We start from the raw sequence: 14,833 nt of genomic DNA on the forward strand, positions 1-14,833 counted from the left end.
ATCACAGTATGTTTGGGATTGGAAGGGACCTCAAAAGATCATCTAGTCCAATCCTCCTGCTGGAGCAGGAACGCCTAGGTGAGGTCGCACAGGAACATGTCCAGGCGGGTTTTGAATGTCTCCAGAGAAGGAGACTCCACAACCTCCCTGGGCAGCCTGTTCCAGTGTCTGTCACCCTTACTGAGAAGAAGTTTTTTCTCAAATTTAAGCGGAACCTCTTGTGTTCCAGCTTGATCCCATTACCCCTTGTCCTATCATTGTTTGCCACCGAGAAGAGCCTGGCTCCATCCTCATGGCACTCACCCTTTATATATTTATAAACATTAATGAGGTCCCCCCTCAGTCTCCTCTTCTCCAAACTAAAGAGCCCCAGCTCCCTCAGCCTTTTTTCATAAGGGAGGTGCTCCACTCCCTTCATCATCTTCGTTGCCCTACGCTGGACCCTCTCCAGCAGTTCCCTGTCCTTCTGGAACTGAGGGGCCCAGAACTGGACACAATATTCCAGATGTGGTCTCACCAGGGCGGAGTAGAGGGGAAGGAGGACCTCTCTCGATCTACTAGCCACCCCCCTTCTAATACACCCCAGGATGCCATTGGCCTTCCTGGCCACTAGGGCACAGTGCTGGCTCATGGTCATCCTGTTGTCCACCAGGACCCCCAGGTCCCTTTCCCCTACACTGCTCTCTAATATGTAATTTCCCAACCTATACTGGAACCTGGGGTTGTTCCTGCCCAGATGCAGGACTCTACACTTTCCCTTGTTAAATTTCATCAGGTTATTCCCCGCCCAACTCTCCAGCCTGTCCAGGTCCCGCTGGATGGCAGCACAGCCTTCTGGCGTGTCAGCCACCCCTCCCAGCTTAGTGTCATCAGCAAACTTGCTGATAGTACACTCTATTCCCTCGTCTAAATCGTTAATGAATATATTGAATAATATTGGCCCCAGCACTGACCCCTGAGGCACTCCACTAGATACTGGCCTCCAACTAGACTCCGCACCATTGACTGCCACTCTCTGGCTTCTCTCCTTAAGCCAGTTTGCAACCCACCTCACTACTCTATTGTCTAGACCACACCTCCTCAACTTAGCTGTGAGGATGCTGTGGGAGACTGTGTCAAAGGCTTTACTGAAGTCAAGGTAGACCACATCCACCGCTCTGCCATCATCCACCCACCTTGTTACATTCTCATAAAAGGCCATGAGGTTGGTCAAGCATGACTTACCCTTGGTAAAGCCATGCTGACTGCCCCTAATAACCCTCTTATCCTTGGTATGCCTTGAGATGGCACCAAGGATTAGCTGTTCCATTACTTTCCCAGGGACAGAGGTGAGGCTGACCGGTCTATAATTACCCGGGTCCTCCTTCTTGCCCTTTTTGAAGACCGGAGTGACATTTGCTTTCCTCCAATCCTCGGGCACCTCCCCCCTTTCCCAAGACTTGGCAAAGATGATGGAGAGCGGTCCAGCAACGACTTCAGCCAGCTCCCTCAGCACCCGCGGATGCATCCCATCTGGACCCATGGATTTATGGATGTCCAGACTATTTAATTGCTCCCTAACCCAGTCCTCATCGACTAAAGCAAAGTCCTCCATTGACCTGGCTTCATCCGGGGTCTCAGGGGTACAGGGCTCCCCAGGACAGCTTCCGGCAGAGTAGGCAGAGACAAAGAACGCATTCAGTAATTCTGCCTTCTCTGTATCTTCTGCCACCAGGGCACCCACCCCGTTCATTAGTGGGCCTACATTGCCTCTGGTATTAGTTTTATCAGCTATGTATTTGTAAAAGTTCTTTTTGCTGTCCTTGACCCCTCTCGCCAGCTGTAATTCTAAGGAGGCCTTGGCTATCCTAGCTGCCTTCCTACATCCTCTAACAGCAGCCTTATATTCTCGGGCACCACTTGAATTCACTGGCAGCCCCAGGGCTTGGGAGTCTTCCTGGATTCTAGCCAGGTTCCGCCTTGCGCTGCCATTCGTGCCCACGTGGAAGAGTGGCTGTGCTGTACAGGGGCAGAGCGAGATCAGAGCCTGCAAAGGGATGGTCATCAACATGGAGGTCAACTTCAGCTACCGCAGGAACCAAGTGCAGAAAAACCTTTCTGAGGGGTGAGGGTGGCTGCCGGCCATGACGGGACGGTTGGCAAGAACCGCTCAAGGCAGCATGGAACCAGAAGTGGTTGGCATTCTGAAACTGGGGAAAAGGCAGGTTGGTGCATCCATAACCACCATTGAGGGGGTCACCCCCATCCCTGCTGCGCAGCCCACACCAGGGTGCCCACGCAAGCCAGGTGTGATGGCACGGCCCGTGTTCCATCTGCAGCGCTGGTGCCCGGCAACGACCACAACACAGCGACCCTCTCCAGAACCCGCCACAGCCTTTCTGCTCTCCCCTTCTCCAGTTGCTCCTGCTTGCCCTGCTCCCAGTCCAGCCCTTCTCTCCCGTTCCCAGTGCCCCAGCCACTCAACCCAGCCCTTCTCACCGACACCCAGCGCCTTCGTCCCTCCGTTCTTCCCTCGCTGTGTTTTCGACAAGGAGAACACTACTACTCCAGGTATGGTCCCGCTCCACGGCTTTGGGCACCCCCACTGCCTCCTCTGCCCCTTTCCAGGCTGGAGCCAGGGCAGCCCAGCCCTGCCCGGGGAGCAACGCGCAGCCAAAAAAACCACCAGCACAGGCTAAGGAGCTACTGGGCTCCGAGGGAGGCGTGGGGCCGGGCTCTGTGCCTGGGACCCCCGATGGTGCAGGGACATGGCTGCTCACACCTGCCCTCTCTGTTCCCACAGATCTGCAAGAACTAATTGCAAGGCGAGATGCCAAAGCGTGGCAAGGAAAAGATCATCAAGCTACAGGTGCTGGCCCGTGGGTGCTGGTGGCCCAGGAGCTGCCCAAACTCCAGGCAGCTCCTGCTGGGGACGTGCCCAGGGGACCCATCACCCCACAGCTCTCCATGGGCAGTGAAAGGGCTCAGGGCTGCTGAGACCCCCATCCTACAGCTCTGCTGGGCTGCCCAGGGCAGGACCAACGCAATTCCGCTTGGCTTTTGCCTTAGGCTACACCACGCTGCGCACGGCGCTGCCTTCTGAAAGGGAAGAGACAGAGGATGGACCCGGATTGGAAGGATGAAGACGAGATGGAAGTGGATGAGTGGGTGGAGGAAATGGAGGTAGACGCAGAGCTGGACGAGGAAATGGAGGTTGATCAAGATCTAGGAGAACCTATGGAGGTGGATGGCTAGTTGGAGAAGATCTGGACGTGGAAGTTGAAGATGGACTTGGTGGGGTGGGGTAGACTATTAGAGAGGGAGTTTTGCAGTTTGTTCATTGTAGCGTGTTCGTAGTGTTTCGTTTGTTGGTGTTTGGTTTTTTTTTCTGTATATAGTTCATTGTATTTGGGGTTCTTTCTGTATATAGTTTGTTGTAGTTCGGGTTTTGTTCTGTAAAGAGGTTTACTCTTGTGTTTTTCTCCGTAAATACATTTATTCATGTTATTTCACACCTGTGCTCTCTGACTTTTTCTGGTATTTGCAGAGCTGTGGTTTCCGCTCGCTCGGGGTTCCTGGGGCTGGAGGTGGCTGGGGGTGCTGGCACGGCCGCCCCGGGGACAGGGGGTCCCTGTGCACAGAGGGCTCCCACTTGCAGAGCTCAGGGCACTGGGCACCAGTGGGGTCGGTTCGTGGGCTGCTGGGAAGCGGTGTCCCCAACAGCAAAGCTGTCACCAGCAACAAGTGAGCTCTGACATGAGCAAGCCCTGCATATATCCCATCATAAGCAATCCAGAAGGATTCGTGGGCAACGGGGAGGTTGCCTTGGGCATAGTGACCATGAAAGGATTGAGCATTCCATTCTCGGAGAAGTTAGTAGGGTGCTCAGCAGAACTGCCACCTTGCACTTCCCCAGGGCAGACTTGGACCTGTTCAGGAGGCTGCTGGGCAGAGTCCCTTGGGAAGCAGTCCTGAAGGACAAAGCAGCCCAGGAAAACTGGTCTCTCTTCAAGAAGGGAATCTTAGAGGCGCAGGAGCAGGCTGTCCCCGTCTGCCTAAAGACGAGCCGGCGGGGAAGATGTTCCGACCTGGCTGAATAGAGAGATGCGGCTGCAACTAGGGAATCAAAGGAGAATTGATAACCTGGGAAAGGCCGAGGTACTAAATGTCTTCTTTGCCTCAGTCTTTCAGAGTCAGAGCGGTTGTGCTCCAGGTCCCCAGCCTCCTGAGACAGGAGACAGACTGGGGCTGCAGAACGAAGCCCCAAGAACCCAAGGGGAAACGGTTAACGACCTGCTACACCACTTGCACACCCACAAGTCTATGGGGTCAGATGGGATACGCCCAAGGGTCCTGAGGGAGCTGGCCAAGGTGATCACTAAGCCACTTTGCATTATCCATCAGCAATCCTGGCTAACTGGGGAGGTCCCACTTCACGGGGAGTTGGCTAACGTAATGCCCATCTACAAGAAAGGCTGGAAGGAGGGTCCGGGGACCTGTCACTCTGGTCTCAGTGCCAGGGAAGGTCCTGGAGCACAACTTCCTGAGTGATATCACACAGCACATGCAAGAAAACCATGCGATCAGGCCCACTCCACATGGATTTAGAAAAGGCAGGTCCCACTTCACCAACCTGATGTCCTTCTACAACAAGGTGACCCACCCAGGAGATGAGGGAAAGGCTGTGGATGTTGTGTCATTAGACTTGAGTAAAGCCTTTGACACCGTAACCCACAGCGTTCTCCCGGAGAAGCTGTCAGCTCCTGGCCTGCAGGGCTGGACTCTGCACTGGATAAAGAACTTCTCCCCAAGGAGCAAGAGACAGCACAAGAGGAAATGGCCTCGCGTTGCGCCAGGGGACGTTCAGATTGGATAGCAGGAGAAAATTCTTCACGCGAGGCTGGTGAAGCAGTCTGTTCTTTCTACAGCGGGAACGGACACAGCCGACGTCTCTGTGCTGCAAGTTCCTATTGCAGCCTTCAACTTGCTGAGTTTCTGCAGAGCTCAGAAAGAAAAAGCCCAATTTCTCTCCTTTTGAAATTCAGCTTTTCAGCTTTTTCCAAGAGGAGGATGGCCCCAAAACGCTACGGAAGAGAAAAAACTAGCAGTGAATTCCACCTCAGATACTTTCCATACACACCCTGGAGGTGCTTGGCCTGCTGCTTCTCATCTTGGGAGGCAGCTCAGGAGCTCTTGTCGCTGCTCTGCTTGGCCTGGCTTCTCTTCCCCAGTTGGATGTGGTGGCGTGAGCGTTGCCACTTGGGACACTGTCCCCAAGCCCTTCAGTTGAAAGCCCACCTCACCAAGCTGCCCAGCCTGCTGCCAAACATTCCCTCGGCTCTCCTAGGCAGGTGGATCCCATCCCTCCCCAGCTGCTTCTAGTCATCACCAACGTCCCACTGGCAGAAAAGCCAACAGCCTTCAGGACGGCACCAGCCACCAAGCCCGCAGTTAAGATGCATTCTACATTTCTGGCTGCCCCCTTTCACAGTATCACAGTATCACAGTATGTTTGGGATTGGAAGGGACCTCAAAAGATCATCTAGTCCAATCCTCCTGCTGGAGCAGGAACGCCTAGGTGAGGTCGCACAGGAACATGTCCAGGCGGGTTTTGAATGTCTCCAGAGAAGGAGACTCCACAACCTCCCTGGGCAGCCTGTTCCAGTGTCTGTCACCCTTACTGAGAAGAAGTTTTTTCTCAAATTTAAGCGGAACCTCTTGTGTTCCAGCTTGATCCCATTACCCCTTGTCCTATCATTGTTGGCCACCGAGAAGAGCCTGGCTCCATCCTCATGGCACTCACCCTTTATATATTTATAAACATTAATGAGGTCCCCCCTCAGTCTCCTCTTCTCCAAACTAAAGAGCCCCAGCTCCCTCAGCCTTTTTTCATAAGGGAGGTGCTCCACTCCCTTCATCATCTTCGTTGCCCTACGCTGGACCCTCTCCAGCAGTTCCCTGTCCTTCTGGAACTGAGGGGCCCAGAACTGGACACAATATTCCAGATGTGGTCTCACCAGGGCGGAGTAGAGGGGAAGGAGGACCTCTCTCGATCTACTAGCCACCCCCCTTCTAATACACCCCAGGATGCCATTGGCCTTCCTGGCCACTAGGGCACAGTGCTGGCTCATGGTCATCCTGTTGTCCACCAGGACCCCCAGGTCCCTTTCCCCTACACTGCTCTCTAATATGTAATTTCCCAACCTATACTGGAACCTGGGGTTGTTCCTGCCCAGATGCAGGACTCTACACTTTCCCTTGTTAAATTTCATCAGGTTATTCCCCGCCCAACTCTCCAGCCTGTCCAGGTCCCGCTGGATGGCAGCACAGCCTTCTGGCGTGTCAGCCACCCCTCCCAGCTTAGTGTCATCAGCAAACTTGCTGATAGTACACTCTATTCCCTCGTCTAAATCGTTAATGAATATATTGAATAATATTGGCCCCAGCACTGACCCCTGAGGCACTCCACTAGATACTGGCCTCCAACTAGACTCCGCACCATTGACTGCCACTCTCTGGCTTCTCTCCTTAAGCCAGTTTGCAACCCACCTCACTACTCTATTGTCTAGACCACACCTCCTCAACTTAGCTGTGAGGATGCTGTGGGAGACTGTGTCAAAGGCTTTACTGAAGTCAAGGTAGACCACATCCACCGCTCTGCCATCATCCACCCACCTTGTTACATTCTCGTAAAAGGCTATGAGGTTGGTCAAGCATGACTTACCCTTGGTAAAGCCATGCTGACTGCCCCTAATAACCCTCTTATCCTTGGTATGCCTTGAGATGGCACCAAGGATTAGCTGTTCCATTACTTTCCCAGGGACAGAGGTGAGGCTGACCGGTCTATAATTACCCGGGTCCTCCTTCTTGCCCTTTTTGAAGACCGGAGTGACATTTGCTTTCCTCCAATCCTCGGGCACCTCCCCCGTTTCCCAAGACTTGGCAAAGATGATGGAGAGCGGTCCAGCAACGACTTCAGCCAGCTCCCTCAGCACCCGCGGATGCATCCCATCTGGACCCATGGATTTATGGATGTCCAGACTATTTAATTGCTCCCTAACCCAGTCCTCATCGACTAAAGCAAACTCCTCCATTGACCTGGCTTCATCCGGGGTCTCAGGGGTACAGGGCTCCCCAGGACAGCTTCCGGCAGAGTAGGCAGAGACAAAGAACGCATTCAGTAATTCTGCCTTCTCTGTATCTTCTGCCACCAGGGCACCCACCCCGTTCATTAGTGGGCCTACATTGCCTCTGGTATTAGTTTTATCAGCTATGTATTTGTAAAAGTTCTTTTTGCTGTCCTTGACCCCTCTCGCCAGCTGTAATTCTAAGGAGGCCTTGGCTATCCTAGCTGCCTTCCTACATCCTCTAACAGCAGCCTTATATTCTCGGGCACCACTTGAATTCACTGGCAGCCCCAGGGCTTGGGAGTCTTCCTGGATTCTAGCCAGGTTCCGCCTTGCGCTGCCATTCGTGCCCACGTGGAAGAGTGGCTGTGCTGTACAGGGGCAGAGCGAGATCAGAGCCTGCAAAGGGATGGCCATCAACATGGAGGTCAACTTCAGCTACCGCAGGAACCAAGTGCAGAAAAACCTTTCTGAGGGGTGAGGGTGGCTGCCGGCCATGACGGGACGGTTGGCAAGAACCGCTCAAGGCAGCATGGAACCAGAAGTGGTTGGCATTCTGAAACTGGGGAAAAGGCAGGTTGGTGCATCCATAACCACCATTGAGGGGGTCACCCCCATCCCTGCTGCGCAGCCCACACCAGGGTGCCCACGCAACCCAGGTGTGATGGCACGGCCCGTGTTCCATCTGCAGCGCTGGTGCCCGGCAACGACCACAACACAGCGACCCTCTCCAGAACCCGCCACAGCCTTTCCGCTCTCCCCTTCTCCAGTTGCTCCTGCTTGCCCTGCTCCCAGTCCAGCCCTTCTCTCCCGTTCCCAGTGCCCCAGCCACTCAACCCAGCCCTTCTCACCGACACCCAGCGCCTTTGTCCCTCCGTTCTTCCCTCGCTGTGTTTTCGACAAGGAGAACACTACTACTCCAGGTATGGTCCCGCTCCACGGCTTTGGGCACCCCCACTGCCTCCTCTGCCCCTTTCCAGGCTGGAGCCAGGGCAGCCCAGCCCTGCCCGGGGAGCAACGCGCAGCCAAAAAAACCACCAGCACAGGCTAAGGAGCTACTGGGCTCCGAGGGAGGCGTGGGGCCGGGCTCTGTGCCTGGGACCCCCGATGGTGCAGGGACATGGCTGCTCACACCTGCCCTCTCTGTTCCCACAGATCTGCAAGAACTAATTGCAAGGCGAGATGCCAAAGCGTGGCAAGGAAAAGATCATCAAGCTACAGGTGCTGGCCCGTGGGTGCTGGTGGCCCAGGAGCTGCCCAAACTCCAGGCAGCTCCTGCTGGGGACGTGCCCAGGGGACCCATCACCCCACAGCTCTCCATGGGCAGTGAAAGGGCTCAGGGCTGCTGAGACCCCCATCCTACAGCTCTGCTGGGCTGCCCAGGGCAGGACCAACGCAATTCCGCTTGGCTTTTGCCTTAGGCTACACCACGCTGCGCACGGCGCTGCCTTCTGAAAGGGAAGAGACAGAGGATGGACCCGGATTGGAAGGATGAAGACGACATGGAAGTGGATGAGTGGGTGGAGGAAATGGAGGTAGACGCAGAGCTGGACGAGGAAATGGAGGTTGATCAAGATCTAGGAGAACCTATGGAGGTGGATGGCTAGTTGGAGAAGATCTGGACGTGGAAGTTGAAGATGGACTTGGTGGGGTGGGGTAGACTATTAGAGAGGGAGTTTTGCAGTTTGTTCATTGTAGCGTGTTCGTAGTGTTTCGTTTGTTGGTGTTTGGTTTTTTTTTCTGTATATAGTTCATTGTATTTGGGGTTCTTTCTGTATATAGTTTGTTGTAGTTCGGGTTTTGTTCTGTAAAGAGGTTTACTCTTGTGTTTTTCTCCGTAAATACATTTATTCATGTTATTTCACACCTGTGCTCTCTGACTTTTTCTGGTATTTGCAGAGCTGTGGTTTCCGCTCGCTCGGGGTTCCTGGGGCTGGAGGTGGCTGGGGGTGCTGGCACGGCCGCCCCGGGGACAGGGGGTCCCTGTGCACAGAGGGCTCCCACTTGCAGAGCTCAGGGCACTGGGCACCAGTGGGGTCGGTTCGTGGGCTGCTGGGAAGCGGTGTCCCCAACAGCAAAGCTGTCACCAGCAACAAGTGAGCTCTGACATGAGCAAGCCCTGCATATATCCCATCATAAGCAATCCAGAAGGATTCGTGGGCAACGGGGAGGTTGCCTTGGGCATAGTGACCATGAAAGGATTGAGCATTCCATTCTCGGAGAAGTTAGTAGGGTGCTCAGCAGAACTGCCACCTTGCACTTCCCCAGGGCAGACTTGGACCTGTTCAGGAGGCTGCTGGGCAGAGTCCCTTGGGAAGCAGTCCTGAAGGACAAAGCCTCGCGTTGCGCCAGGGGACGTTCAGATTGGATAGCAGGAAAAATGCGCATCAAGCCAAGTATCATCTGGAAATTAAATGGTCTCCCAGAACTCATTGTAATTAGAACTGCCTTTTCGGACACAGGTTATGAATACGTACAGACGTTCCTAAATCTTTCATGAATATGTTCCACTTTACTGTATTTAACCAAGCTCACAGCTAGTGTAAACTACACACGTATTAGGTGAAATGATTCCCCGTGTGTCTGGTGTCGTAAATAAATAGGTAAAATACATACCTTTCTTATAACCTCAAGGGCTGTAAGGTCATTTCCATGCCTCATGAAGACTGTGTTTCTTTCCAGGTATGACTGTAAAGAACTTATTATTTTGCAGAAAAATGCTCTCCCTGCATGCACAGAGTTATTAACTTTGTGTATGCTGCAACAATTCTGCTCCCAGCTGAACTTTCTCATGTGTGGTGTGATCTTTAATGAAAGCCCAAATGACCTTGTAAGCTGAGTGAGCATGGTACTTCCCTTTCCAAGAGCAAACTGAGCGATGATGCCATTTGCCATTCCTTGGCAGCTGAGGCACGGGTATCCCATTTTCTGCCAGCTGCTGATAAAAGGGATCATAACCTTACCTACCTACTGGATGCTCATGTTAAACCAGCACTGGTTCTACAGGCTGCTGCTGTTTGGGTTTTGCAGGTGAGGATATTTGCTTTGAGGTGCAGACAACAGGAACCGGGAGAGGGTTTGTGACTTGCTGTGCCACATTCGAGCAGCCATCCCTGGCCATCTGCTTTTTGCTATTGCACGAGAGGACACAGAGCCAGGCGAGCCTTTGGCCTGACCCTGCTGCTATTCTAAAGCAAGCTTCTTTTAAATTTAGAGGGCAATAGATGTGATTTCCAGATGCACACAAGTAACGATTATTATTTGATTTTCATCAAATCACTTATTGTCCCAAATCGAGAAGGGGGGATGAAACAAAAAGCCAGTTCAGCAGTAACACGTTAGCTCTGCCCGCAGCCACCAGCTGCCCAAATTTCAGCTAAGCAGCAAATAATGTCTGCGGCCCTGCAAAGGATAACTAACAGCAGAAAGCACTCAGCAGAAACCTCTGTGGTTCTTTGTGGCAGAACAGCAGCTTTTCATGAGGCAGCTGCTTTTCTATCCAAACAAGTAGTATCTCATAAACTCTGCAGTTAGTTTTCTGCTCCCACCTTTTCGACTGCTGCGTAGCGGCTGGCCAGATGCTTCCGTAAGTCTGCGATATGGTGGTCACACTTCTTCATGTCCTTCTTAAAGTTCTCCCTGAAGTTGAGCAGGGGTTTCTCTACCTCGCTCTGAAGCTGTTAATGAAAACAAAGGAAGAAATGGCAATAATGAGGATCATTATTCATGGACAGTAATTCCTGGCTCTTCTGCTACATAGAGTTCAGATCAGAGAGAAAATAAAACAGAAACCACAGTCAAAGGCAACGTCATTCAGCAACACTTCTCCCCAGGAGAGATCGGAGTGAACCTACTGCAAAACTCAGCTCTTCCCAGGACAGGTCTGTTAAGGCAATATTTACTGGAGGGAGCAAAAGGACAGAAACCTTGTCTTCCTCTCTCCTCATTAAAATACATCTCTCTTCTTACACATAAAATCAAACTGCAGGCAATACCCAGAGCAGTACTTGAGCTGCTCTGGTTCGGGCCTAAACGATGCAACTTACTTAAAAACCACAAAGTACACAAACTAAAGCCGCTAACCCTGACTTCAGTACGGTGAGTGGGCCATGGTGGCACATCTGTGTTTCTTGTATAGTGAAACGAGATCCAATAAGGACACATTTTCTTTATTTCTGTCAAGTATAAGGGAACCTAAAGAGATGCCTGAGTATCAAGTTGAAACCCCTTAAGCAGTGGCACCTACTTAAGAAGCCACTGAAATGAACTCAGGAGAGATCCACCGAGTCCACACGTGATTTACCTCCCACAAGCAGGACCTGACAGTCGGCAACACTCAACTCTGACAGAGTTTGTATCATATTGCTCTTTGGCCTTCTGATACACATTTTTGCCATCTAGGAAGTGTCCTCTGAAGGGATACAGATATTTCACCTCTGCAGAAGCAACCAAATACTTGGTTTCTGTTGTCCCTTCTGTAGAGATGCTGGATGTTGTCAACACAGGCAAGTTGGGTCTGTAATCACCTAACATGGTCCACAGCGGAGCAGTATCAAATAGTCCCTGAAAACAAGTATTTTTGGCCTTTCTCCAGTGCTCTTTTAATGGAGAAGGGAACTCCATTCAAGCTCAGTCTGGCCTTTTAATGCAGAAAGTCTACAAAGACCCTATGGTACACATCCTAGAGAGGTTAAACAAGCCTGAAGCAGACCTTGTTCAGGCAGCTGAAGACTGGCACCACGCTGATCTCATACGGCCTATAGCTATCTGAAGGTCAGATGCAAGGGTGACAGAGCTAAATTCTTTTTCATTGGCCCAGGCAAGAGACAACTGAGCTTTGGGAGATTCGGGTTGAATGTAATTAAAAAAACCCCAAACCCAACACCAGATGGTAGCGGAGCACTGGAACAGGCTGACCAGAGGAGCTGTGAAATCTGTGTCCTTAGAGACATTCAAGACTCTGCTAGACAAAGATGCAGCTGATTGATGTGCTGTGGGTGACAGGCCTGCTCGGACTGGGGGGTTGGACTAGAAAATGCTGGACAGTATTTTTATGACAGTCTCATCAGGATGGCCCTGGGCAAACTAATAAAGACCTGTTGGTAACTCTGTGCTCCAGCATGGTCGCACAAGCTCTCTCAGGAACAGAGGCGCAAACCAACAGCTGTGCCAGGAGCACTGTCAGTGCTCAGTGAAACAAGAACTGAACAGAGAGAAGTTCAGGATGGCTTCAGTGAACTCCAGAGGCACCGTATTACTACCGATAGACATGTCTGTGACCAACTGAGTTTCAAGTACCTAAACGGTCTGTGTGTCCTTCAGACTGCTCCATTAATAAATGGATTATGCTGGGTAAACAAAGCAGCATGAGTCAATCACCCTCAGTGGAAGAAGCAGCAACCTGACTCATCTGACATAGGCAGACATTGCCATCAAAACCCTTATAAAAATCCCCAGGGCCAGAGACACATCAAATAGAAGGGCACTGCACTGGCAGTTCTTTTTGCCTAACAGAAAGGAGAGATATTTGTTTATTTCACACAGTTTATAATGCGATGGGACATTTTGATGGGAAATGCATCACCAGGAGGCTCTCAATGCAAACAAGGCAACTACTTTCTCCAGTTCTGTGTTTTCGAAACAAAGAGGTGGACTTCTCAGTGAAGGCAATCAGCTTTCCTCTAGAATCATTATGCTACTTGAACTTCCATGTTGCAAGAGGTACCACAAACTATCAAAACAGACTCACACGTGAATGACCCTGACCCAGGCTTTTAAATGTTGCATTACAGTTGGGCATATTTATTCTTTTGTACCATAGAACAGTTTGGGTTGAAGGGCCCTTCCCAGCTCCCCCAGTGCCCCCCTGCCATGAGCAGGGACATCTTCACCAGCTCAGGTTGCTCAGAGCCCCGTCCAGCCTGGCCTGGGATGTCTCCAGGGATGGTTCATCCACCACCTCTCTGGCCAACCTGGGCCAGGCTCTCACCACCCTCAGGGCAACAATTCCTTCCTCATGTCCAGCCTGAATCTCCCTCCTTTAGTTTAAAACCATCATTCCTTGTCCTATCACAACAGACCCTGCTAAAAGGTCTGTCCCCATCTTTCTTATTGGCCCCTTTTAAGTATGGAAAGGCTGCACTAAGGTCTCTCTGGAGCTTCTCTTCTCCAGCTGAACCCCCCAGCTCTCTCAGCCTGTCCTCCAGCAGAGCTGTTCCAGCCTCGGGTCATTTCTGTGGCTCCTCTGGCCCCTCTCCAGCGGGTCCATGTGTGTCCTGTGCTGAGGGCTCCAGAACTGAACACAATACTCCAGGTGGGGTCTCACTAGAGAGGGGACCTGCTGCCCACACTCCTTTTGATGCAGCCCAAGATACAATTGGCCTCTGGGCTGCAAGTGCACATTGCCGGCTCATCTCCAATCTTTCATCCACCAGCACCCCCAAGTCCTTTTCCACAGGCTGCTCTCCATCCCTCCATCCCCAGCCTGGACTGATGCCAGGGTTGCCCTGACCCAGGTGCAGGACCTTGCACTGGGCCTCGTTGAACCTCATGAGGTTCACATGGCCCCACTTCTCAGCTTGTCCAGGTCCCTCTGGATGGCATCCCACCCCTCAGGTGTGCCAGCTGCACCACTCAGCTTGGTGTCACCCACAAACTTGCTGAGGATGCCCTCGATCCCACTGCCTGTGTCTGTGATGATGATGTTAAACAGTGCTGGTCCCAGTACTGTTCCCTGAGGGACACCACTTGTCACTGGTGTCCATGCAGACATTGTGCCATTGACCAATACTCTCTGGGTGCATCCATCCAGCCAGTTCAGTTCTTCATCCACCAAACAGTCCAGCCATCAAATCCATACCTCTGCAGTTTAGAAAGAATAATGTTGCAGTGGATTGTGTTGAAGGCTCCACAGATGTCCAGATAGACAACATCCGTAGCCCTTCCTTTGTCCACTGATGTAGTTACTCCATCGTAGTATGGAGGAGGTTGGTCAGGCAGGACTTGTCCTTGGTGAAGCTATGCTGACTGTCCCAAATCACGCCCCTGTCCTCCATGTGCAGAGCTTCTAGGAGGATCTGCTCCATGATCTTCGCAGGCACAGAGGTGAAGCTGACAGGTCCTTCTTTTTAGCCTTTTTAAAAATGGGAGTGATGTTTCCCTTTTCCCAGTCACCAGGGTCTTCACCTGACTGCCAGGACTTCTCAAATATCATGTAGAGTGGCTCGGCAACTACATCAGGCCATTCCCTCATGACTCTGGGATGCATCTCATCAGGTCCCACGGACTTAGGTACATTCAGGTTCCTTAAGTGGTCACAAACTGGATCCTCACTTACTGTGGGAGGGACTTTGCTCCCCCAGTCCCTGTCTCGCAGTTCATCCACTCAAGCAGTGTGGGGTGGGAAGACACCTTGCAAGTGAACACTGAGGCAAGAAGTTTTTGAGTACCTCAGCCTTCTCCTCATCCATTGCTACTGGTTTGCCAGATCTTTTTTATATTTTTGCTAGAAGATCTTGCTAAAAGACTTTCTGATGTACACAATAGATGAAAAAAACAAACTACTTTCCTAAGACGAAGAGATTTAAAGCACCAATGTATACAGACAACTCTGACACTTTGCCATCACTGAATAGGTGAGGTGCAACAAAGGACCTGAAGTCTCAAGATATTTGCTAAAAGTTAGCAAGCATAGGACAGAGACTCTGTTTCTCTGTACCAGTATGGTA

At 51.8% G+C, this 14,833-nt stretch overlaps 1 protein-coding gene across 6 annotated transcripts in view; it reads right to left on the bottom strand.

The window, feature by feature from the left end:
- The window catches only part of GAS7 (growth arrest specific 7), a 177,693-nt gene that overhangs the window by 83,587 nt on the left and 79,273 nt on the right, over positions 1 to 14,833 (bottom strand). For all 6 annotated transcript variants that reach the window (XM_065034447.1, XM_065034448.1, XM_065034446.1 and 3 more), the window contains one exon: positions 10,655 to 10,783. In XM_065034447.1, the coding sequence (XP_064890519.1) occupies positions 10,655 to 10,783 (129 nt within the window). The remainder of the gene's footprint in view (positions 1 to 10,654; positions 10,784 to 14,833) is intronic.

The sequence above is a fragment of the Columba livia genome, chromosome 18, assembly GCF_036013475.1.
Source record: "Columba livia isolate bColLiv1 breed racing homer chromosome 18, bColLiv1.pat.W.v2, whole genome shotgun sequence".
Lineage (NCBI taxonomy): Eukaryota > Metazoa > Chordata > Aves > Columbiformes > Columbidae > Columba > Columba livia.